We start from the raw sequence: 26,262 nt of genomic DNA on the forward strand, positions 1-26,262 counted from the left end.
AAGTCCAGCCCCAGGTGTGGGCCCTGAAGGCAGGCAGAGAACCTGGTGAAGGGTGGACTGCTGCCAGTGGACACAACCCCCTCAGCATCTCCCCCTCAGGTAGAGCAGTTTCCTCCCGGCCTCGGGGCTAAGGCTGACATCCCCTCCGGCGAAGACTGTTCTAGCCACAGAAGCACCGCCAACAGGAAGCCTTTGCTCACATTCCAGAGCTGGCGCAGGCGAGAGCCCGCATGGCCTGGGATCGATCCTTCCATCTGGTGGTTCTGCACAGCAGCCAGCAGGGACAGCCTGTCTGAGACCTCCTGGGTGCTAGTCTCCCACGTTAGGGCTGGCTCTCCAGTCCAGCATCCCTTCCAGAAGAAAGCCAGTGGGTCTGGCCTGATACCAGCCTGCCGGTAACCTTTTCCATGTCTTTACCTGCCTGGCCCAGTCAGTATGTGGGCACAGGGACACCAGCTGGTGGCGACAACAGAGAGTCTCATCATCTCAGCTTTGTTCTGTTGAAGATTCTGAGAAATACACAGGCAGCGGGGCTTGGGGCACCCATGTACCTAGCCTCTCCCTCTTTGAGCTTTTTATTGACATGAAAACAAGCGTGAGCCTCAGAAGTTACTAAGAATAAATTCAAAGGGAAGCTACAGGGTAAGAGCGAATGCCCTCCAGGCCTGTCTGCCAAAGGATTTGTGCCCAGGATAAATCATGCAATCAGAAGTGGGCCCCGGACTCCAACAAACATGGTACCAGAGAAGATATATGGAGGTTTACAGAGACATGAAGCACCAACCAGCGTCACTGGTCACTGGAGAAATGCTGTTTAAAACCACAGTGAGGCTGGGGGTGCGGCTCAGTTGTTAGAGAACTTGCCTGGTATGAACAAAGCCCTGGCTTTGACTCCCCAGAGGACATAAACTGGCCATGATGACACACTGTAACCCTAGCTCTCAGGAGGTAGAGGAGTAGAGGTAGAAGAAATCTCATGTTGAGGAAGAAGAATTTGCTGCAGCTTGGGTCACATAGCAAGATACCCTCAGCAAAAGCAGTGTTCTCCCCACAGCACATATACTAAAATTGGAACAACACAGAAGATCAAGGGCCCTGTGTGGCCCCTGCACAAGGATAACACAAAAGTTTGTGAAGTGATCCGTATTTTAAAAAAAAGAGGCTAGGGGTGGGGCTCAGAGCACTTGTCTAGTATTAAAGCCCTGGTTTGGTCTCCGACACCACTAGACAAGCACAACGAGACCGTGAACCCAACACCCCTGCTTTGAACAGCTACAAACCTCTGAAACGTTTATACATGGGCAAGTGGGACCGTCTTAAAAACTGAAGCAGAATATTTAAAACATTTGCTATCCCACTCGCAATAACTAACAGCGTGAATGAAGCGTGTGTCCACACAAAGTCACAAACACCAATTCTCACAGCAGCTTACTAGTCGCAGGCCAAACCAAAAACAGCGCCCGTGTTCACCATGAACAGTCAACTAGCTGTGGTATGTCCACCCAGCAGGAAGCTGCTGCTTGTCCATAGGAAGGAACCAAGTCGGACATGCACAGCCAGAGGCAGAAAGGTGTGTCTGCCCTGACCCTGCTTATACAGAAGGGTGGGAGGCTCACTCTTGCCAACTTGTCAGCTCAAGGGTCTCTGTGTCCTCTGGGGCTGTCCTGGTCCCTTTGGTATGCAGTGGTTTTCCCTGGCCTCCTTGTAGAAGTCCTGCCTGTGGTCCAGCAGAGGGTGTGTGTGTGTGTGTGTGTGTGTGTGTGTGTGAGAGAGAGAGAGAGAGAGAGAGAGAGAGAGAGAGAGAGAGAGAGAGCATAGAGGTCAGAGACGGTGGATTCCCACAGAGCTGGTGTTGCAGGCAGTTGTGAGCTGCCTGACATGGGATGAGAAGCAAAGCCATGACCACTGCGAGGCCAGCTAGTGCTCTTCACCACTAAGCCATTTCCATTCCCTTCTCTGTTGTCTCAGTTATTCAAAATAAACAATTAACTGCGTGGGCTTCAGTGAGAGACGCAGGTTTCCTACCGTCTAAAGGAAGCCTTCAACCCTAGCCTAAGAGCCCGGTCTTCACACCACCCTCTTCACCTGTAGGCCGAGCTAGATGTGTGTGCTGTGGTATTGTTACACATGCAATAGATGCAACACCGTGTGCAGCTTTGGACAGATGCACATCCGGGTGAAGGCTGGTGTCACCTGTGTTCACCAGTCCATCTTCTGCTTTAGTCCTCGAGGGTGTTTGTTGGTTTGTGTGTGTCTGAGATAGTCTCACGTAGCCACAGCCATGGGCCGCTCCAGGCTTAGGCTTTGTATTTAAAGAGATGGAGGTCCCTGCTGCAGCTTGCCTGCGCCCGTCTGGCCATGCCCAGTCCTGTTGGTCTAGATTTGGCCCTGGGTGGTGCTGTCAGGCATAAAGCAGATTTCTTTTTCTCTGAGAAGAGGCTGTGGGGGCCTCTGATAGTCTGTATGTCCCAAGTCTTTGAAGCAATGCTTTGCTGAATGACACAGTTTCTTTTAATAGCATGGTCATTTTCTTTTCATAAACTTTTATTGAGGTACAGCATCCTTCCAGGCAACTGGTGTGGCTTAACACACACACACACACACACACACACACACACACACACACACACACACGAGAGAGAGAGAGAGAGAGGGGGGGGGGGGACGGGACACTCTATGGTGACCTCTTCTCAACAGCCGACAGAAGGAAGGCACTCTGTGGGTAGATAGACTCCTGGACCAACAAAACCCGCTCTACACACACAGCGGCATTATCACCATCCTTAGAGAAAAAGGAGCCTTGACACAGGCTACAACAGGGAGAACCATGGCGACCTCAGCTCAGAGAAACTAGCCAGACACTCAGTGGACAGGCGCTGTTGGAGTCTACCTGTGTGAGGAACTTAGATGAGCCAAATTCCTAGAGACAGTGTGGAAGATCAGTTGCCAGGGGCTGGGGAAGAGGGCAAGGGATTGTTGGTTTTAAAAGTACGTTTTTGGGGGAAGAGTCTCATGGAGCCTAGGTGGGCTCCAAACGTGCTGTGTATCTCAGAATGATCTTGAACTCCTGACCTCCGATCTCAGCCTCCCAGGTGCTGGGATTATAGGCACGAGCCACGATGGCTGGTGCATCCGATGGTTTAGATAGCAACGTTACCACCATTTTAAAAAAACATTGAATCTGAGCATGGGAGCTCACACCCGTAATCTCAGGCCTCAGAAAGCTGAGGCAAGAGGATCAAAGTTTGAGGTCATCTGGGCTACATAATAAAACTCTGTATTTAAAAGGGAAGGAAGGGCCAGGAGGTGGTGGCGCACACCTTTAATCCCAGCACTCAGGAGGCAGAAGCAGGCGGATCTCTGTGAGTTCAAGGCCAGCCTGGGCTATAGAGTGAGATCCAGGACAGCCAGGGCTGTTACACAGAGAAACCTTGTCTCAGGGGGGAAAAAAAGGAAAGGAGGGAGAGAGGGAGAGAGGAGGGAAAAAAAGAAAGGGAGGGGAGAAAGAAAGGAAGGAAGCAGGCCAGGAAGGACCTGAAGGTCAGCTCACTGAAAAAGTGTTTGCCTGGTATCCCTGAAGCCCTAGATCACACACACACACACACACACACACACACACACACACACACACGGGGAGTGGGGGTGGGCGTGCTGTGGTGTGCTGGTCACCTTTCTAGACAGTCATCTGAGGTTGCAGCCATGGTCAGCTGGCCCCGTCGTTTGGGGGTCTGCAGCAATCCACCAGGAGGCAAAGGGAGAAGAAGGAGCTTGGGTCCACCCTTCGCTTGAGAGCACGCAGTCTCTCGGACGTAGCTACCTTCGGAGGGTGTCTCCTCCCTTCTTCCATACTGGGCCCTCCTAATTTGGTCTTTAATGGCACTCTTTCAAGCCACTGACTTAAGAGGGTTTACGGATTTTGTTTGTTGTATTTTGTAGTTCAGGCCTGAACTTGCTGTGTTACCTAGGACGACCTTGAACTCCTGACCCTCTGTGTTTATACATTACTGGAGAATATATAAACCCCCAGGGGGTTGTGCTTCCTGGCTGCACCCCCAGACCTTCTAATTGTTCGATGCTGAGCATAATAAGGCAAGAAAGCCAGGCAGGGTGTGACTCAGACCCCTCATCCCAGCACTCAGGATGCATAGGTGGGAAAGTCTTGAGTTTGAGGCCAGACAGAACCCTGTCTCAAAAACCAAACCAAAGCTGTCTTTTTACCAGAATTTGTTCTGAGGCTATTTTTCCTGACCACGTGATGACTAGACTATGGGAGAAGGGTGTTAACACACGCTCCAAACCTCTCACCACTGTACTAGTCCACCAAAGAGAATTTGGAAATTACTGGGTTGCCAGATATGGCACACACCTTTAAGCCCAGCCCTCGGGAGGCAGAAGCAGGAGGATCTCTGTTAGTTCGAGACCAGCCTGGTCTGCAGACTGAGTTCCAGGACAGGCAGGGTAGGAAAAACTGGGGGGCAGGGGGAACCTTTCAACGTGGGCGTGGCTTAACTCAGAGATGCATGGAGCTAAGAGCTAAGGTGCACAACAACTTTGGAGTGGGTAGAGAAGCTGCAGAGACCAGGAGTTTTCAAAACCCAAGGCACGGGGATTCCCTGGTGTCTCCAAACCACTCTCCCTGGTTCAGGCTTTAGAGAGCCCAAGGGCTGAGCTTCCTCCTCTTCTGCATGGCAGGAATGTGGCGAAGGTCCTAAACTCTCCCCACCTCCAGCTTGGCTTAGTGCCTACAGCTGAGGGCAGAAAGCCCTGGGGCTGGAGCTGCTTGCTTACCCACCCCCTGCAAGTCCCTGTGCCCGTCCACCGTTGTGGGTTCGATAGCGGATGTGTGCTGAGCAGGAAGCAATTGTCATGCGTCCCATCACACTCCGCCCTCCAAGGCCCTGGCATTGTCTCTGCTGGGCAGAGGAGCAAACTGGAGCTCAGAGAGTTCAAGCACTCATTCAAGGACACATGGCCGCAAAGTGACAAGAACCGAGTTTAGAGCATCATGTGGCCACGATGGAGAAGTCCTTGTTCTGTGTCTAAAGGGAAGAGCTAGGATAGAGAGGACGGGTGGAGGCAGGAATTACAGGACCTCCACACTGGTTGGTGGTGGTGATGCTGTGGCTGTTCGCAGTATATGGACTTTGCCAGACTAATGCTCGACCACTGAGCAGTATTTATTTTTGAGGCAAAGAATTTGGGGGATTGAATGAAGTGTGGTATCCCCAGACCTCTAAAAGAAACTCTGTCAGCATACGCCTAACACTACGCAAACCTTTCAACTTTGGACTAGTCCACTCTGAAGGAGAGCTCCACCCACTCTTACGAGCTTCCTGTGGCCAGGGCCCCAGACTTCAATGGCACAGTGTCTGGAGCAATGACGCCACTTGCATTTTTTCCCCCACTCAGGTCTAGGGATCCACAGAACACTGGGTAGATGTGGGTGGATCTGCACACTGCTGGAGTGACAGGGTCCAGAGGACACAGCAGAGACTGGGAAAGCACTAACACATTCCCAGTGAGGGTTGGCAGCGGGAACAGTGAGAGAAGCAACTACCTCCTAGATGCCCTAGACCTAGAGTACCCATGTTGTAGGCCCGAGTTCACAAGCCTGCCACCTGTTCCACATAGCTATTGAGCCCTGGGAACTGGCTAGTGTCACCTGAAATAGCCTTAATTGTAAAATACACTCTAGCACCCCCACACACACACACACACACTTGCTGGGGCTCAGACCCAGAGCCTGGTGCATGCTCTCAGTCTCCACCACTGAGCTACTTTTTTTTAAAGCTATTTTTATTTATATATTATGTGTATATGTGTGTCTGTGTGAGGCTAGCCTGTGATACAGCTGCGCTCGGAGGGCAGAGATCCCCCTGGAGATGAGTGACAGGCCACCTGACATGGTCCCCTGGAAGAGCTGCCAGTGCTCTGCCCTTACCGGCTGTACCCCTCCCCAACCCCCACTGAACGGATTCACAGCCTATACTCCACATTGCAAATCTTAGTGGGGAAGGAAGATAATATAAAATACTTACTGATATTTTTAATATTGCTCACATGTTGGGATGATACTATTTGGCACGTATTGGATTTAATAAAATATATTAAAATTATTTTCATCTCTGTGTGTGTGAGTGTGTGTGTGTGTGTGTGTGTGTGTGTGTGTGTGTGTGTGTGAGAAAGAGAGTTGCCGGAGGTCTTGGAGGTATGCTCAGGACCTTGTGTGTGCTAAGCAAGCACTTAGCTACTAACCACATTCAGACCCTCTCTCTCTCTCTCTTTCTCTCTGTTTCGAGACAGGGTTTCTCTGTGTAGTTTTGGTGCCTGTCCTGGATCTCGCTCTGTAGCCCAGGCTGGCCTTGAACTCACAGAGATCCACCTGCCTCTGCCTCCCTAGCGCTGGGATTAAAGGCATGTGCCACCACCGCCCAGCTCAGACCTTCTTTTACATATTTTGTTTAAGTTGGCTACTAGAAAGTTTAACATACTTTGCAGAGCACGATGGAGCACATCTGTCATCCAAGCACTTAGAAAGTGAAGTCAGAACAACAAGCATTCAAGGCCAGCCTCAGCTACATAGTAAGTTCAAGGCCCAGCCTGGGCTATATGAGACACTGTCTCAAAAAAAAAAAAAAAATCAAAAGTAAAGTAAATTTAAAAAACAAAAGCCCCACCTCTTCTTTCTGTTGGATGACCTGACCGTCCACCAGTGTTGCATGCAGGAGGGCAGAGGGTTAAGTTCCTGAAAATGAAGGTACCATCACCTGGGAAAACCTGGTTCAGGGGAGGAATGGGGGTGGGGAGAATTGAGCTGCCCTGGGGCTGGCACTCAGAGCTGATTAGCAGGGTTGAGGATGGGTATGTGGGAGCAGAGAGGAGGGTTCTGAGGAATGGCTGCACAGTGGGGTGGGACCTTCCTGCAGCCATGCCAGGCTGTGGGAGGGCTGTGTCAGGTGAGGTACAAGAAAGGGCATTGTTTACTCTGTCCTGGTTATGTTCTTGTGAACTTGACACAGGCTAGAGTTACCTGGGAAGAGGAACCTCAACTGAGAAAATGCTTCTATCAGATTGCCTGTGGGGAAGTCTGCAGGGCATTTTCTGGATTAACGACTGATGTGGGAGAGCCCAGATTGCTGGGGGTTGTGCCGCTGGTGAGCAGGTGGCCTTTGGGAGCAGCTGGTAGCAACACTCCTCCATGGCCTCTGATTCAGTTCCTGCCTCCAGGTTCCTGCTTTAATTCAGTGCCTACCTTGGTTTCCCCCAATGATGGACTGTGGTAGGACACATAAACCAAATAAACCCTCCCTCCCCAAATTGCTTTTGTTGGTGGTGTCTTTATTACAGCAATAGAAACCTAAGACACCAGCTGGGGTGGTGCACATGTGTAATCTCCACACCTGGGAGACTGAGGCAGGTTTGAAGCCAGTCTGTGCTACACAGCAAGACCATGCCACAAAAATTTTTTCCCCACATTCTTCTTTCAGTATCATGCCAGAGTCTCCTGGCTTTGTAAGTCACAGACAGCTGACATCACCCAGGTAATCTATGTCTGCCCTAGGCTGCATCCTTGGTATGTCCTTGTGGTCCCTAGGCTCTGGCCTGTCCCCCAAATCATAGCTGTGGGTGACCAGAGCCTAGAGGTCCCAGGAGGGTTGCATCCTGGGGAGTTGGAGCCTGCTGGCCTGGCCTGGGAGGTCTGAGGCATCAGAGCCCCCAGACTTTTGCTTCCACATTTTCGGGTGGAGTTTTCAGAGGATTCTCCCACAGCTGCGCCAGCTCTGGACCTCAGGGACTGTGCCAGGAGCATCATCACAGGTGCAAGTTTGGCGAGCTGGCAGCGACAGGATGCAAGTGTGAGGGACAGTGTGCTGGCAATGAAGGGGAGAATTTGATGCCAACCACATGACTGGTGTTGTGAGCCCACAGCCCTTTAGGCCCCCGCACTTCCACCGGTCATTACTGAAATGTCACCTCCAAGATACCAGAGGATGCTTCCTCGGAGCCTTTATTTATTTATTTCAACTTTTTTTTTTTTAAGAGTGTGCATGACTGTGTAGCTGTAGGTTCCAATGTATGTATGGGGGGGGGGAGGTACCCGAGGAGACCAGATAGTGTCCGATTCCCTGGAACTGGAATTATAGGTGGGTATGAGCTACTCAATGTGGGTGCTGAGAACTGGACCAGGGACCCCAGGAAGAAGAGCTAGTGCTCTTAACCACTGAACCATCTCTCCAGCCTTGCCTAGTAGCTTTTTGATCGTGGTGTTGAACACTTTGATCCAGTATTCAGGAGGCAGAGGCAGACAGCTTCTGTGAGTTTGAAGCCAGCCTGGTCTACACAGTAAGTTATAGGGCAACCAGAACTACACAGTGAGACTGTGTCTCAATATATATATATATATATATATATATATATATATATATATATTGATATATATTGATATAGATATATAGATATTCACTTTGTGTATATATGTGGGTAGGTGAGTGCGTGCTTGCCATGGTGGACATGTGTAAGGGTCAGAGGAAAACTTTCTGGATTCAGTTCTCTCCTTCCACAAGATGGGTCATAGAGATGGAACTCAGGTTGTCAGACTTTACTGCAAACACCCCATCCTGCATGGGAGCTCCTTAAGCCAGGAGGTAAACAACAACAAAAGAGTTTCAAGAACTCCCTGAAACTGACTAGATTCACTAGGCCACTCCCTGCTGGAGTAAACTCTCAGAGGAGAAAAGCTGCCAAGAGGAGTTGAGAGGGCTGGGAGCCAGAGCAGATCCATGACAGGTTTCTAACAGCCCTGCCAGGGACCAGGCCTCGGTTTCCGTTTATTGGAACTGGCTGGAGCTGAGCCAGCAGTTCTCAGGGAGACCACAGCTCAGGGGCAATCAATCAGCAGGTGCCCCATAACCTTCTGCTGGCTCAGCAGGTGCCCCATAGCCTTGTTAGCTAAAGATAGCTTTCCCTATCCTGCCACTAGGAAGTCCTTAACCACTGGAGCCTCCCACCAATCAGCCCCCAGGCTAGCCCCTCCTCCCTGGAATTCCCCTAACCCTGCTTAAAAGGAGCCTGTGAACTTTTCTGGGGGTCGCCATTGGCCACCCCAACATGTTGGAAATAATAAACGCTCTTGTTGTTTGCATACATGACTGATGGTCTTTTATGAGATTTCTCTCGGACCCTAACAGAGCCTGAGACCAGCTGAGCTGCTGGAAGAGGCTGAGAACAGTCACTTGGAAAGGACGCTCTCCAGCCTGCTGAGCTGCTGGAAGAGGCTGAGAACAGTCACTTGGAAAGGACGCTCTCCAGCCTGCTGAGCTGCTGGAAGAGGCTGAGAACAGTCACTTGGAAAGGACACTCTCCAGCCAGCTGAACTGCCTGCAGGCTGTGCAGCGTCCTTCTGTCCTTCCGTTTCCCAGCTCCGTGAGCTGTCACTCATGCTGGGGTGGGCTGTGGTGATGCAGCTGTCTTTGAGTCATTTCTGCTCCTGTGAGTCACCCCTCACCCACATTCCTGTAAGTAATCCCAGTCAAACTTGTTGGTTCACCAAGTTGGACTTTGATGATACCCGGTCTGCAGAGGGTTTCCTTATCTGGGGTGAGTAGTATGTTTTGTCTCCCCAGGAAAAGTGTTATCACATAACACGCCTTTATCTACTAGGCCCATCTTGCTGGACCCCTAATAGCATTTTAAACACACACACACACACACACACACACACACACACACACACACACTCCAGCTTGAACCTAGGTTCTCTTTCATGACAAGTATAAAGGTCTGCTACTGAACTGAACCCCTTATGGTTACTACTTCCCCAATAACTGTTTTGTTTTGATTTGGTTTGGTTTTTGAGGCAGAGAGTCTTAACTCTGTAAGTATGGTCCAGGGTGCTATGATCCTCCTGCCTCAGCCTTCCAAGTGCTGGAATCACAGGCATGAGTAGCCATGCCCAGGAAAAGTACGTTTATTTTCTTGAACAGCTTTAAAAAAGAAACATATTTTACTTTGTGTGTGTGCTAGAGATTGAATCAGAGCCTCCTTCACACTAAGCATTGGGACTCTGCACTGAGCCATACCTCCCTCCAGTATTTTTTTTTTTTTTTTTTTTTTTTTTTTTTTTTGGCTTTGTTTTGAAACAGAGGGTCTTGCTATGAACCTCAGGCTGGCTTCTGGCCCTGGAATTCTCTTGTCTCAGCCTTCTGAGTGCTGGGATTATAAGCGTGTATCCCCTACGCCCAGCTAATCGAATTACATTTTCATCAGAGCACAGGCAGGCTCTGAATTACACCCCCCACCCCACCCCGCCACCCCGCCACCCCGCCCTTGGTCCCAAAGATGCACATGCTACCAAGTCATCCCTTTTGAAAGCAGATGCCGCCGCCCCCGGCTCATCACAGACACATCCCAGCCTTCAGACCACAAGGGTCCGAGCGGAGCTGGTCCCCAGTCAACCACTGCGGTGTTTACAAGCTCTTTCTCCACGCTTGGCTGACGTAAGGCCAGTCCTCACCACCCTTCCTTAGGGAGAATGACGGCGCTGCTTGTTTTTACTTCAATCTCTTGTTTTAAAAGTTGCCTTATTTATTTTCGAGCCTCTTCTTTCCTCCACAGTGGTGGCCCTCACATTTAAAAAAAAGTGTTTGTGGGGGGGGGATAAACTAAGATGCTTACGGCATTGGTCTCTTATCTCCCGGGAATCAGGAATTTTTTTTCTCAATTTGTTTATTATTATTATTATTTTTTTTTTGTTTAGTATTTTTAGTTTGCTGTGGAAACGTTTCAGTGCTACCTGAGAAGCAGCCCCGCACTGCCTGGGGCATCTGCTACTCCAGGGCCTCAGCACGACGCCTGCCCCCTGCACACGTGGGGACGCGCGGAGGTCACCAGGCGCGCCCAGTTCTCCGGTCTCAGCGGGTCCCAGGCCGCGAGCTCCCTGGCTGGAGCGCTTCTGGAAGAGCATGGAACTGCCTGAACGGTTGCCAAACTTAACTCCTTAGCTTTGCTGCTGGTCCCCTGGGACTACGAGGTCCCTCAGTTCCCCGAGGGTGGATGCTGGAGGCAAGATCAGAGTTGATTTTAGGGTCCATGTTTGGACTGAGGGACGGGTCGGCCTCCAGTGCCCAGCCTCGGGGAGGATTAGGCAGACGCGACCCCTAGGACGCACAGACACCCGCTCGTCCCCTGTCCAGCAGGCAGTCCTGCTGCTCCCGCGCCTCCTTAAAGCCGCAGCTCCGCCCTGCCCGCCCCGCCCACCCGCGGTTTTACCCAACCGCCGGGTCCCGAGCGACACCGCCGAGCGTCACAAAGCCACGAGCCCACAAAAGAGCGCGCAACCCTCTGCGTCCCGGTGCCGGATCGCCCATCTCAGCTCCACCATCATCACCCGCCACCATGTCCAGCGAGGAGCTGGCCCGCAAGCTGCAGCGCCGATTGAGACTAGAGGCGTTGGCCGAGACCAACCACGGCGTCCCCCAGCCTGCACCCTACGCTGCCCCGGCGGGGGACCAGGAGCCTGAACCGCCTGCCCGGGCGCCCATGGCCAGCGCGGATTCGGAGCTGAGCGCCCAGCTGAACCGCAGGCTGGACATCCACCAGGGCGCAGCGCGGTCCCGCCGCAGCAAGGTCTTCAACCCCTACACCGAGTTCCCGGAGTTCAGCCGCCGCCTCCTCAGGGATCTGGAGAGCATGTTCAAAATGTGAGCGCTCGCCCTGCGCCTCCGAGGAACGGGAGGTCTGGGACAGGGCGAGGGGCGGCCGCGCTGCGAGTGGGATGGTGCTGGGAGGAGGTGCAGAGGTCCAGGGGTGCAGTGAGCATCTGGCCCAGTGTAGCCAGATCTTGCGCACAGGAGTTCATTGCGCGCGATCAGGGACCTAGCCTGGCCAGGGATCTGAGAGTTGGGAGCTCTCTTTCCCAGGCACAGCTCCGAAGTTCCCACTAAAGCCCCCTCCTTGGAATTCCCTGCCCGCTCCACTCACTCACCCGTCCCCCTCCACCCACACAGGTCCAGATATTTGCTCTGAGCACCTTCGAGGAAGCAACCCCAGGGCGCACCTCACCTGCCAGCCTTAACTTTATCCCTCAGGGAGAAATTAGCAGGATTGTCCTGTTATCTTTTAAAACAAAGGTGATAGTTAATCCTAGTCTCCCGCACCGGGTCTGAGGGATGAGCCAAGGCTGAGAACTTGGTTGATTTCAACTCGAGAGACACGGGCATCCCTTTTGGGGCCAGGAGCCTCCTGAGGGCCTTTCCTACTCGGTTACCCCTTCCAGCCGGTTGGGTTGCTGGCTGGGGACTGATTCCTGCTACTAGTCACTAGGATGGTGGCTGCTGGTGGCGTCATCCTATCACCCATCTGATCACCCATCAGAAGAGGAGGGCATACAGAGACCCAATGGGTAGCCTGTCACGTGAGAGGTCTCGTCTCTGGCCTCATTTCCCCACTAGAAACAGGGAAGCAGTAAGCGAGGTGTGGTGACTCTCGGATTTAATCCCAACATTTGGATTTGGGAAACAGAGGCAGGCGATCTCTGTGAATTCGAGGCCAGCCATGGCTGCATAGTGACACCCTGTCTAAAAAAAAACAAAAAAAAAAAAAAAAACCCAAAAAAACCACATTTATTTATTTACTGTGAGTGTGTATGTGTGAGGAAGTGCACACTCGTGGAGGTCAGAGGACAGTATGTGAGAATCAGTTCTCTCCCTCAACCATGCAGGTGTTGGGATCGAACTCAGGTGGTCAGAGCTGGTAGCAAGCGTCTTTACCAGCTGAGCCATCTCGCCGGCCCGACCTTTGCCTTTTAAGGTCACAAAGTAGTCTGTACACCGAAAATGCCACCAAGCTATTAATATTATTTCCAGAATTGGGCCGAGACCGGAAAAATGGCTGGGGGGGGGGGGCGAAGGCCACTGGCCAGGTCATGCTTGGGCGTCTTTAAAAGCGCTTGGAATGTGTTTGCCCTCCGCAAGGAGGCTCTATTTAGAGGCTCTGTGGCGAGCACCTCCTCCACTACTCACGCTTGCTCGCTTGCTCCGAGGTCTGCAGAGCCCACACCTGCAGTACTCACCGCCTCTGACACCTCGATTTCTCAGTGCCTGGCTCCCAGCCACTGTTTTCTGGATTCAGTTTGGGCAGCCCAGGAAGGTGGAGTTGGGACTAAAGAATGAGCGAAGGAACAGACAGTGGCTTGACAGGGACCACAGTGATTTACTTTGCGTTTTGCGTTTCACGGAAAGGGCTGCTCTAGCCTGGATGTTCCCAGCGTGGCAATCCCTCCACAGTCCTGGCAGATTTATCTTCACCTTGCGCTGAAGTCTCTCCAGCTCCATTTGTTTTTACTGGGAAACACTCTTTGGAAGGTTAAGTTTGTTAGTGGGCTGCCTAAGAGGAATAAAGTCCATCCAGTCGGGAGGTCTTTGGGACCCAGCCGTGCTAGCACTGGCAAAGACCAGGCACTGGCCCAGCATCAAGCTAAGGGCAAGGCAGTGTGTGACTGGTGTTCCGGGAGAAGCGGCAGCCCAAACTGTGCAGGGCATTTCTACAGAGCTGTACTGTCCGCCCGAATGCTAGGTTAGAGCTTTTACCACTTGCAGTAAAACTTAGCATTAACAAATGTTAACTTAGGAGTTATCTGGGCCAGCTTCAGGTGAGGCTGGATCTGGGAAACTTGGGTGATGATGTGGTCAGCAGTGGTTCATTTGTCTTTTCTTCCCACCATCTCCTCCGCTTCTTGTTCTTTGAGTTAGGGTCTTACATAGCCCAAGCCAGCCTCAAATTTACTATGTAGCTGAGGCTGGCTAGCTCCTGGTCCACAATGTTCCCTTCTCTCTCACAGGGGGCCTCACTCTCTAAGTTCAGGCTGGGCTTCTAGCTATTGAAATTATTTGCATACAAGGTACCAGCCCAGTACCTTCTTGTTTTGTTTTGTTTCCTTGAGACAGAGTTTCTCTGTGTAGCCTTGACTGTTCTAGAACTCGCTCTGTAGACCAGGCTGGTCTGGAACTCACAGAGATCCACCTGCCTCTGCCTCCCAAGTGCTGGGATTAAAGGCGTGTGCTACCACTACATTTCTCGTTTAGAAGACATTTCTTTTTTTCTAAAGCCAGCTTCCTTTTTCCTTTTTCTTTTCTGTCCTTATTCTCAGGTGGCTCCTTCCAGTGGCAGAAGTAGGGTCACAGCTGCTCTAGAAAAGTCCAGTGAGGAAGAGTAGTCATAGTCACCTTTATGTGCCCTTTTTAGGGGTGTGTGTGTGTGTGTGTGTGTGTGTGTGTGTGTGTGTGTATTTACTATTGTTTGTTATTGCCTCTTAGCCAGGAGCTGTGCACAGGGTGAATTCATTGCTCTCACTGGCCAGGACTAGCCTCGGGCCTTCCCACCAGCTGTCCCTATCCACCTCAGGCTCCCCGTGCCTAATAGAAACAGGGGTTGCTCAGCTCAGACCTTCTAAATGTCCATGAGACTCAGTAATAAAGTCACTGTCCCCCACTCAGTTCGTTTTCCCATGGGTGCTTCTGCTGGGTCTTCTATCCCTGAGGCAGCAGGAACTCCATCCCCCCCTTCCCCGCTCCGACAGTCAGGGACCCCAGTGTGGAGATTTGCTGTCTAGATGCTCCTAATGAACTCTGGTTTTAGCTCTCATCTGGCCTGCTGTCCCAGGGAGATATGAAGCTCCGACCAGCAGTGAATGAACACAACATTTTCTGAAGGGTCCAGAGGTGCCTGTGGTCACATCTGCCCAGCTGCTCTGCCTCCTTGCCTCTGGGTGGCCAGCTGGCTCTCAGTCCTTCTCCGTCTATTCCATCAACTGGTGTTTGTACACACGTACAGGTGTGTGCCTGTGCTCTGCTGCCCTTACCCAGGCAAGGGCAGGCCCTGCGCCCTCTGCTGCCCTTCTGTCGAAGCCACTGGGGCTTGGTGATTTGTAGATCTGCACTGACCTGGCCATGTCACCTGTCCTGTAGGCTGGTTAGTACTCCTTTTCCTCTGCCTACAGTCCTGCATGGCTTAATTTTATTTATTGAGACAGGTTTTTACTATATAACCAGGCTGGCCTGGAACTTAAGGCCTCAGCTTTACAAGTGTTGAAATCAGAGGTGTGTGCCACTTTGGCCCTATACTTTTTCTTTTCTCTGATACAGGATTTCATGTATCTTAGGCTAGTCTTGAACTCACCATGTAGCCAAGTTTGACTTTGAACTTCTGATCCTCCTGCCTCTAGCTCCTGAGTGCCATGACTACAGGCTTATACCACCATATCCTTTCATGTAGTACCAGGGCTGTGGCTTAGTTGGTAAAGTACTCGCCTCGCATACACAAACCCAACTAAGCCACACCCCTATCCTTCTGCATGACTTTTAAAAGTCATATAAAACTGCCCAGGTCCTCCTGAACACCCACGTGTCCTCTAAGCGCCACACTTTGCCCACAGAGTGCTGCCTTGACTTTAGCTTTGGGCCAGACAAGGAACTCGGCAGAAAGCCTGGGTCTCCTGCGACCCAGACTCTCCTGGAGACCAGTGCATTCTAATCAACTCCTCTCTGCTTTCCTGACCCTGAGAGCCTGGTCTGCTGGGGCAAGTTCAGGTCCCCTTACCAGGCCATCCCTCTCCCCGCAAAGCAGTATGCTAATACAAACCAACAAAAACCAAACACAGTGTGTACCGGCCTGTCTCCTGTGGCATGGCTTTCTACCTTTTCCTTCCGGCTGACCAACCTCTCTGGGAGGTTGTGAGGAGCATAACTGCCATCAGGACTCTGAGGTTCAAACCTGGCCCTTCCTCTACTCTCCAGGAGAGTTCCTCTGGGCAGCCAGTTTAAGCGTTCCTTGTGTTTGAGTCCCCTTCTGTCCTGTGGTGTGTGGGGAGCAGTTCACTGATGCTTGTTGGTTTCAGCCACTGACTTTCAAGTCGTATTTATTGCTTATTATTATTATTTTGGCTTTTGGAAGTAGCATCTCAGTCTGTATCCCAGGCTAGCCTTGAACTCAAAGCAATCCTCCTGCCTCATTCTACGTGCTGGGATTACTCTCAGATTTTTAGATGATTACATGACTGTCATTTTGTCCCCATGAAAATTTGCACTACCCTTCTTGTTTAACGATACACTTCACCAAGTCAAAGGTATCTGACCCCGAGGGGCTTTTGCTCAGTTGTCTGTCTTTCCTCTTCCGGTCATTTGTGGCAGGGTCTCACTGTGAATGGACCGCTGGCCCACAGCACCACACCCAGAGATAGCCTGCTCTTTGAGCTGTGTTGTGGTGGTCTGGTCCTCCGGGGGTCAGTGGGCGGATCTCTGGCTCAGTGTCCCGCTTCCCTGAGGCTTCCAGAACTCGGTTCCGTACCCTGGGTGGCTGAAAACAGGCACACTTTATTCTTCATAGCTCTGGAAGCCAGAAGCCTGCAGTGCAGGTGCTGGATGAACCCTGCCTGCCCTGCTGGCCACAGACAGAATCTTCCTGCCTCCTATCTCCGTCTGTCTGTCTTTCTGTCTCTCTCAGTGTCTATCTTTCTCTGTCCCTGTCACTTGGTCTCTCTCTCTCTCTCTCTCTCTCTCTCTCTCTCTCTCTCTCTCTCTCTCTCTCTCTCTCTCTCTGTGTGTGTGTGTGTGTGTGTGTGTGTGTCTGTCTGTCTGTCTGTCCGTCTTCACATGGCATTCTCATGAGGCTCCCAGGCACTGGATTCCGGGCTACCCTAATCTAGCATAACCTTATCTTAATTTAATGTATTACCTCTGCAAAGACCCTATTTCCAGCCAAGGCCACGTTGCAAGGTTTGAATGGATGGGATGTGGGGGGAAGGGGATTCTGCTTAACAAAGGAAAGTGAATGAGACAAGCCCCTCAGCCCTCAGATTTAGGAGTGAGAGTTAGGAAGGTGGGAATCTCATCGCGGTGCTCCTGCAGCCCCAGCCCCCTCCCCATGGACTAGCCTTCTCAAAACCCAGTCTCTTGTAGCAAAGCGATCCAGCGGAGCCCGGCCCCATCTGTGCCAGGAGTGCTCTGGCTTCAGCTGGCCTTGCCAGAATTTCACTTTTCAGTAGTTTCTAGATGTGCATTCTGATGTCGCCCTCTCTCCCCGGGCCCCTTGCAGGGTGTGACTTGATTAGATCAGCGTGCACAAAGCACACCCACTCTTTGTAAGGAAGCCAGGCTAGATAGATTCACCTAGACACAGCAAAAATACTCCTTGGTCTTTTATATTTGGTTTTCCTGTTTTAAATGACTTGGCCAAGGGGTTCCTTACGTTTTTTTTCAAAGCTTTAAAAGTGTGGAGGGAGGGGATGGTCCCCAGCCTGGGAGCTTGCTGGGTTCTTGGAGTAGGTGTCAAGTGTCCTGAGTTCTAAATGGAGTGCTGGAGAAGAAAGACAACTTTCTAACGAGTGTGGGAAGCCAGAGGCGTCAGCAGCCTGGCCAGGGCTGTTGCCTCTCTGTTTCCAAGCGTGTAAGTGTGTCACTGAATCGCTGGAGCCAGAAGAGTGGCCTGATTTCAAAGGAAGGGTGAGAAGGGCCCAGAAGAAACTGACCCTGTAGTGTGTGGACACGGCTGAAATGCGATCAGCTGGCTGTGCAGTCAGGGCTGGAGAGGACTTTAATTAGCCTGGCTGCTCCAGAGGCCCCTGGCACTGGGAGGTAATGGGGACAACCAGCTGCAGGCAGGGCCCAGGCACAGCAGCTCAACATGCAGCTGTGGTACCTCTCCAGCACAGCGCCGAGAGCTTGTGTTTCAACTCCCCAAAGAGAGGGTGGGAAGGGGAGTGTTAGCCGATAGGAAAGTTGCTGTTTATTAAGAATCTGAAATGCAGATATCATGATGCCCTGCCAAGGCCACATTCCCCATTGCCAGGACACCACCGACCACTGAAATCGTGGATTTCCCTCTCCCTCCCCACTTTTTCTCCCTCCTTAGTCAGCCTAGGAGGAGGAAGAAAAGAGTGTGCAGTATGGATGATTGGATTTTCCTTCTTTCTTAGTTTTGGTTCTGGAGCTAGAACTTGGGGCTTGTGCATGTCAGTCATACCCTCCACTGTGGTGCTACTCTCTCAACTCTTCCAGATTGAGAATTTTCATGGAAGTGAAGTGGGTCCTCTTAAGGCAGCTGGAGGGAGGTGCCCACATCTGGGCATTTTAAGCTTTCGTGTGAATTGGTTCTTGCCATAGGGCAGATGGGAGCCAGAGCACAGCTCATTGGTAGACTATTTATAGTCAGCACGCTTGAGGCCCTGGGCTCGGTCCCCAGTGCAAGCACACACAGATACACACACACACACACACACACACACACACACACACACACACACACACACACGATAGGAAGAGTAGAAACTCACCTTGGATTTGAAGTATTCTTATCTCACTGGGTTCGTACATTTTGTACATTTAACCATCTTGACTTGAGGGAGAGGCAAGAGAACCCAGGACTGGCCTGAATCCCTGGGAAGTAGCTCCAGGCTGGTCTCTAGCAGAAAGATGACTGACTGACAGTTCTCTCTCCCCCCTCCCTTGTTTCCCATCTCTCTCTCTCTCTCTCTCTCTCTCTCTCTCTCTCTCTCTCTCTCTCTCTCTCTCTCTCTCTCTCGTCTCCTCTGCATCATATCGTATGGGATTTGAAGGATGGTACTTTAAAATGGAGAGGTGAGAACAGTTTTTAAAGCCTGAAGGGTTTCTGTGACAGGGAAGTCACAGCTGGGTGGTAGCTGCTGTGTCCCTTAAGCAGCCCCTTGTCACCTCAGAAGCTAGCACTGCATCCTGGGTCCATCCAGACCAGGGACCACCCAGGCAAAAGTGGCATTATAATGGGTTTTGCCAAGCTGGAGGAGCTCCCCTTTCCTGTGGCCTGTGGTGGGGTTTCTGTTAGTGAGGAAAGAGAAGTAACCCCAACTGTATCCCTCAGGATCCCTTTAGTGAGATAATGTACCATGATTCTTGTATGCCTACCTACCTTGTGTGTGTGTGTGTGTGTGTACGGTTTGCTCTGTTTGTTTGTTTGGTTTGGTTTTGGTTTTGGTTTTGGTTTTTTGAGACAATTTCTCTGTGTAGCCCTGGCTGTCTTGGAACTTAGTCTGTAGACCAGGCTGGCCTCGAACTTACGGAGAGCTGCCTGCCTCTGCCTCCTGAGTGCTGGGATTAGAGACCACTACCGCCCAGCCCTACCAGTGTTTTTATTTACCTGAGGGGTTTTGGATGGCAGGCATGGAGGCCAGCAATGGGGCTTGGAGAATCCTATCATGGAAAAGGGTGGTTCTTACAGTCCATTCTCCTGGGACACTCATGTCTGCCTCCGCAATCCACATCTATCCCCAGTGTTTTCTTCCTGCCGATGGGCATGGGTCTCTGGGCAGGCTAGAGTATGGGCTACTGTGTGGGGCTGTGTGGGATGTTATGTGGACCGTCTTCCCAGCTTTCCCTCAGGTAACCCTCCCCCACACCCCTCTGAGTCTGAAGGGCCCAGCCAAAGGGGCTCATCCACCCCTGCCTGCCTTCCATCCTTGAGAGCTGCTTACTGCTGTCCCCTGCTTTGCTGCCACCCCTCCACCCCTCCTCCACCCCTCCACCCCTCCTCCACCCCTCCACCCCTCCACCCCCTTCACCCCTCCACCCCTCCACCCCTCCACCCCTCCTCCACCCCTCCACCCCCTCCACCCCTCCACCCCCTCCACCCCTCCACCCCTCCTCCACCCCTCCACCCCTCCACCCCCTTCACCCCTCCACCCCTCCACCCCTCCACCCCTCCTCCACCCCTCCACCCCCTCCACCCCTCCACCCCTCCACCCCCTTCACCCCTCCACCCCTCCACCCCTCCACCCCTCCACCCCCTCCACCCCTCCACCCCTCCACCCCTCCTCCACCCCTCCACCCCCTCCACCCCTCCACCCCTCCACCCCCTTCACCCCTCCACCCCTCCACCCCTCCACCCCTCCTCCACCCCTCCACCCCCTCCACCCCTCCACCCCTCCACCCCCTTCACCCCTCCACCCCTCCACCCCTCCACCCCTCCTCCACCCCTCCACCCCCTCCACCCCTCCCCTCAGCTCCCTTCGTGTTCTTCACCAAGTGCGTCTTGGGGGTCATCCCCCTGACTTCCTCCCCTCTGAAAGCCGGGAGTGTGTGGTGTCAACTTGCTTTGATGGGCCTTGTCCCTTCAGTAAGGGCCTGTAGTTTTGCTGCTAAGGTCCCTAACCCTTGACTTAGAGGCCTTGACTTTTGTAAGCAGTTGTGTGTGTGTGTGTGTGTGTGTGTGTGTGTGTGTGTGTGTCTGTGTCTTGTTTCAACAGTGCTGGGGATAGAGCCCCGAGCCTTGTGCATGCTAGGCAAGTGTTTTACCACTGAGCTACACTCAGCCCTGGGCTATTTTATTTATTTATTAAACAAAGCACCATTGTTGTATGTGTGGCGCACATGTGTAGAGGTCAGAAGACAACCGTGTGGAGTCTGTTCTCTCCTTTCCCTTGTATGTGGGTCCTGGGGATCAAATTCAAGTCTTCAATTCAGGTCTTGGCATGCATGGCGAGTACTTTACCTGCTGAGGCTTCTCTCTCTCTCTCTCTCTCTCTCTCTCTCTCTCTCTCTCTCTCTCCTCCAGCCTGGAATCCCTTGCTTCTGAATGAAGGCCGGTTCTTTGGCTTAGAGCTAGACCTGCCTTGCTGGTGATGGCAGCAGAACTCCTTCCAGGCCTAGGCTAAGCAGGGCCTTGGGGACAGGGTGGGGATTGGGTGGAGACCGAGCGGAGTGGCAGCGGGGCTCCTCGCAGCTGTGTTAGGGTCTGATTCCGATGTAGTGACCCTCATCTCTGGTGGGTGTGGTGGCTATCTGGTCTCCCTCTCCAAGGCCAGTGATAGGTCACAGACCCACCCTCGGCCTACTGCCAGCTTGGACTTGGATTGCAGGAAGCAGAGGAATAATGTTCAGGACTTACAGGCTGTTGTGTGCTGGTCCTTAAAACACCAAGAGAACCCCCCCAACCTCCCCCCAGTCTCTCCCTCCCTCCTCCCTGCCACAGTGCTTACTGAATAACCATTGTGCTTTGGAATAGCTCTTGCCAAAAATATCTCACTGCTGACAGCCCAAGTTCTTTGGCCATGGGGACCTGCTGAGTTCAGTCATGGCCTTGGGGAAGCTGGCCCTGGATCCTGCCCTGCCTGGTCTTGGCAGTGACTTTCACTGCCCCTCCCTACATGCTTCAGGCTTCCCTATGCAGTACCCAGTGAAATTGAGCTCTGTGTTTGGAGTCATACAGAGTGCCTACTGTATACAGGCTCCCATGGGAACTCATTCCTTTGTTTCATGCTCTGAATTGGGTGTCAGCAGCATGATTATGGTGCAGCCAGGAAATGGAACCACAGAGAAGCCAGACCATCAGCCCAGTAAATGGTGGACCTGGAGTTTGAACCCAAATGGCTCCTGTGTCAGGAGCCTTCTTCATTAATGGCACTTCTACCCCGAGCCCCAGGCTCTAAATCACAGCCACCCTTGACCCACATGGCTGCACTTCTTGCCTCTGCAGCCTGCCTGAACTCCAGGTCCCACTGGACCGCCCAGCTCATGTCATACCAGGCCTTGTCCATCTGCCATACATGTTGTAGCCACAGGGACCTTGCCTGAACCCAGATCTTATTACTTGCCTCCTTTTTCAGAAGTCCTTGTGGATCAGAGGCAGCATAGAACATTCGTAAAACAAAGCTCAGACTCCTCATTGCTGACCCTTAAGGCCCAGCCCACCCTTCTCTCACTGACCTGCCTCTAGCTAGTCTCCAGCAGATGGTACTTAGGTCTGTCAGTCATCGTCTCTTGTGTGGTCCCCTTCTCTTCCTGGAAAATCAGCCATATATATATATGTTTATGTGGGGGGGGGGCGTGTTTTGAACAGGGTTTCTCTGTGTCGCCCTGGCAGTCCTAGAACTCACTATGTTGACCAGGTTGGCCTCGAACTCAGAGATCCTCCTGCCTTTGACTCCCCAGTGCTGGGATTAAAGGTGTGTGCCACCGTGCCCTGCCTAGAGCCAGATATTTTAAAAGAAAAAAAAATGTTTTTTAAAGGCAAGATATTGTGCAATTCATGCTGGCCTCAAACTTAGTACATAGCCAAGGATGACTGAATTTCTGATACTCCTGTCTCTACCTCCAAGTGGAGGCGTTGGGATATTATAGATGTATGCCACCATGTCAGATTTATGTGCTGCTAGGGATGGAAGCCAGAGCTCAGAGCATGCTAACTAGGCACTCTACCAACCTAACTGTATCTCTGGTCAAGGATTCTTTATGGTTGTGTGTGACCGACATTTCTCTGGGGTCTTCCTGGCCATCTCAGGGGCAGGGACCTCCTGTGGAGATTCTGGGCTCCGTCAGCTGCAGTTGCCTGAAGGCCATATCCAGCGCTAGGCAGTAACTCGAACCCGTGGTGGGGTCCTGCGCCTCCCTTCAGCAGAGCCACTGACCCGCTCAGGCGCAAGCCTGTAAGTGAGATGTGGAAAAGGTAAATGACCACTTCTCAGGTTGTGCCCAAGATCGCGTGACCACTGAGTATGCAGTTTGGGGCCTTAATTAGGTCACTGGTTCTAGCCGGGTATTCTAGACACTGAAGGCTGCTGGGTTTAAGGTGGTGCTAGCCTAGAAGAGGGCATGGGAAGAAGTCTTGTTGGCAAGGAGGACTGGGGCAGAGATGGATGTCTGAGGCTGAGGACAGGAGGGTGGTGGCCTGAGTGTACTCCCTTCATTTAGGAGTCATAAGTCAGTCCTCACCTTACTCTAAAGCTGGGCTGTGGCCCTTGGCTGCCTCCAAGCCCCCATCCCCACCCCACCCCCATCTCTGTCCCGCCTCTTCTCCCCCAGCTGGCCTCCCCAGCCCCTTTACTTCCTGAATTTCCTGACCTGGGAATCAGGGGTGAGGGTGGACGCTGCCTAAACAGCCCTAATGGACTGTAGAAAGCCTCTGGTGTTTGGGGGCGTTGTCCCCACAGTCCCCAACAGGACTAGTCCCAGGGGCACCTCTACCCAGGGGCCCAGCCCCTCAGGACTTTTCAAGGCTGCAGCATAGCATGCTCCTTTGGCCAACTCTGGTTGGAAGAACCCTCCAAGTGCGGTGGAAAGGCCTGTAAGCCCTGCTCCTCTAAGGTTGAAGACGCATTCAAGTTCAAAGGCCACTTGAGCTACAATTTGAGTTCAAGACCAGCTAGAGATGTAGCTCAGTGATGGAGTACTTGTCTAACGTGAGAGACCCTGAGCTCAACCACTGGTAACCAATAAAAAGAAAAAAAAAATATCCCGGGACTTTCCCTCTGTCCCCCCCCCCCCACACACACACACACTGTCTGGGGCTGCTTCAGATGGGCATCCTGCAGGCCACCAGAGCTTCTGCAGGCCACCAGAGCCTCTGCCCTCTCCATCTGCTCGTTTCCTCTCCTTTCTGAATGAACCACCTGGAACTCTAAACCTCCAGGTTTTTTCACTCAGTTCTCTGGCCCAAGTCACAGGCCAGCCTGCCCAGCAAAACCTAGACCCCTTTTGAAAAGCACCCTGAGATCATGAAGTAACAGTCGGTCCCTAGCCAGGTGAGTTTTTTCCGGTGTGCTGGGTACAGCTGAGAACTTATTTGCCTGCAATATTTTTTAATTTAAGACTTTTATTACTTTTTAATTATGGGGAGGGGGGAGTGCATGTGTGAGTTCAAGAACCCTCACAGACCAAAAGAGGGAGTCAGGCTATTTAGGGGCGGAGTTGATGAAACATTTGATGCGGGTCCTGAAAATCAAAACTCAGGTGTGTTGGAAGAGGAGGAAATGCTCTTAGCTATTGAGCCATACTTCTAGCCCCTCTCCTGGTCATCTTAGCAACATCTGGGGAAAAGAAGGGATGACCAGAGAAACAAGAGCACATGAGAGTACCTGGGCTTTGAACTGGTGACTCCAGCAGCCATGCCTTCCTCTGGAGGAGCCCAGAGGCTGAACTGGCCAGTCATATTTGCATTGTTGGCTGTTCCCTCGGCACCTCCTTGGCAGGTTCTTGGCATTTTATGAGAGGCAGCTCATGTGATTATCATGCCCCTTTAGGGTAGCCTTGAAGGTGCCAAACCTAATTTCCACACGATATACCTGGCATCAGCGGGAGAATTTACACATAATCCCCCACAGCTTTGTCGACTTTCTTTCTTTTGGGCTGGTTCCATTCCCTGTTAGCAGCTCTCCTCAGCAGGTATCCTGCGGCTCTGGCATCTCCAAAGGCAATCCAGGCTTCACCTTCACAGCTTCATGCAATGGCCTCTCTAGGCCTCCATTCAGGGATACGCCTGACACATGCCTGGCCTCAGCACCTCACCTTTCTTTAGTCGTGGAGGAAGATTCTATAACCCCCTTCTTCTATCTTTGACTCCAAAGCCAGAAACATATTGTTATGATTTATTACTGGGGGGGACCATGAGGGTATCCCACGTGTGCAGGGAAACATGCTGGCATGTTGAGTAGGTACAGTGGCCGGCTGGCGGGTGACCCACTCCATGCGTGCATGATGGCGGTGGCCAGTAATACACAACCCAGACACTGCATCCACGTGGACAGTTTATTATAATAGAGAGATAAAGAGGCAGAAAGACAGAAAGAGGGAGACAGAGAGAGAGAGAAAGGAGGGGGTGTTGAAGGATGCACACTTTGTGGGAGTGAAAAGGCAGAAGAGAGAGAGAGAAAAGGGCAGAGTTTGTCCTTAAGAAGAGGCCTCTACATCAGGATGCAGGGCGGCCCCAAGGGGCAGGATCAGAATATTAACATTTCTCCATTTTGATTATTATAAAAAGAGGTGACTTATGGGAGCAAGTAGGGAAACAAAGGCATTGAATTCTTGAGGCTACTTCAAGCTGGCAAGGGGCGAAGTGGGGAGGGGGGTAGCCAGGAGTCACGCATGGCGGGAGGCGAGAGTGAAAAAGCATTGTTAGCTGTCATCGTGGAAATCTCTGGTGTCCGTTCCTGGAGGTTGCTAGGAGAAAAAAAATAGATTGTTATCATTGGCCTTATGAGCTGTGCCAGCCATGGGTAGAGTGATAACTGCCAGAAAGAATGGAACAGAGAAGTGCCCCGGTTGTACAGAGGAGGCAAGGGTGAACAGGGTCCAGTTGCTGGGCAGGTGCCCGCCTGAGCCTGGAGAGGTGGTACCGGCAGTGAATTGAGGGATGTGTCCTTCATGATGGTAGGAGTCATCACATCTGTCATTTCTCTGGAGGTGGGGGTGCATCCCTCCCAGATGGCATCCTCGGTTGGGGGTTGGCATCCTCAGAGCTGGTGCCAGCTGGTGCAGGGGCTGGCGTATCTGGAGAGCCCCTTGGCCCAGGCTGGATGAGGGAAACTGCAAAATATTCTCGAAAATAGATGAGGTCAAAATGGGCTCTGAAGACTGTTAGTTTTTATCAGACCAGATTTTTTGATGCAGTAGCAGAACTTTTCCCAGTGACCTGTAGGTATCTGTAAGACAGCTGGAATAGATTTACATCATAGCAAAAGGGTTGACAATCCATAGAAATTTAAGGACTCCTAAGAACTGTTTGTAGTCTGTTGTATCAGTTTATCAAAGCTGCATTTATCAATATTAAAATTTTGAACCTCTGGAGTTACATCTGAAACTAGTCTATCCTGTGCCATGAAGTCTGTGAATGAGGCACAGCTGTCTGTAATTTTAATAGGAAAGTTATTAATGAACTGTCAGTAATCTTGGGATTGGGGCTGTCAAACTGATACACCCTAGTCATCAAACATCATCAGACCTGAGAAGGATAAATTTAAGAAGTGAGACAGCTTTCCAGCTACCTAGGCAGCAATCCCAAGTCTCTCTGTGGTGTGTGTGTGGGGGTGGGTGGGGAGCCCCAAAGGAAGCATTTGTTCAGTTGATAGGCCCAGAAGATCTGACAGATTTTTCCGTGGAGTAGGAATTTGGGGAGATTGACCTACCTGTCTCAGCAGGGGGCCAGTCGATCCCCATTGCTCCAGTAATTCACAGTCTGGACAGGATCTCAGCATTTCACTGCATGGCTGGCCTTGCCATAAGCTTACGGGTGAAGGATCTGTGGCCATTCATCTTTTTGGAGAAGATACAGGATCCTGCCAGGAGCTGACATCTCTTTATCATAAAAAAGTTTTTACATTACATGTCTTATTCTCAGATCTCTATAGGTGTTTGAGGACCGGGGGAACAAAATCTGTTAGATGTATTTATAACTTTGAGAGCATATATATGACTTAAATCTGAGTATACAGGTTTCCCAGTTAGTTACAGCTTAATGAAGTTAGCA

At 51.7% G+C, this 26,262-nt stretch overlaps 1 protein-coding gene and 1 non-coding gene across 2 annotated transcripts in view; both read left to right on the plus strand.

Annotated features, from left to right (window-relative positions):
• The first annotated feature begins 1,039 nt into the window (after positions 1-1,039).
• LOC131923760 (U6 spliceosomal RNA) lies at positions 1,040-1,151 on the plus strand. Its single transcript, XR_009382690.1, has one exon. It is a non-coding gene; the product is annotated as a U6 spliceosomal RNA (small nuclear RNA).
• Positions 1,152-11,281: 10,130 nt separating this feature from the next.
• Positions 11,282-26,262, plus strand: part of Efhd1 (EF-hand domain family member D1) — a 56,723-nt gene continuing 41,742 nt past the window's right edge. Inside the window, exon 1 of the mRNA XM_059277981.1 lies at positions 11,282-11,699. Coding sequence (XP_059133964.1) covers positions 11,395-11,699 — 305 coding nt within the window. The 5' untranslated portion in view covers positions 11,282-11,394. The remainder of the gene's footprint in view (positions 11,700-26,262) is intronic.

Source organism: Peromyscus eremicus, chromosome 13 (assembly GCF_949786415.1).
Source record: "Peromyscus eremicus chromosome 13, PerEre_H2_v1, whole genome shotgun sequence".
Taxonomy (NCBI): Eukaryota; Metazoa; Chordata; class Mammalia; order Rodentia; family Cricetidae; genus Peromyscus; species Peromyscus eremicus.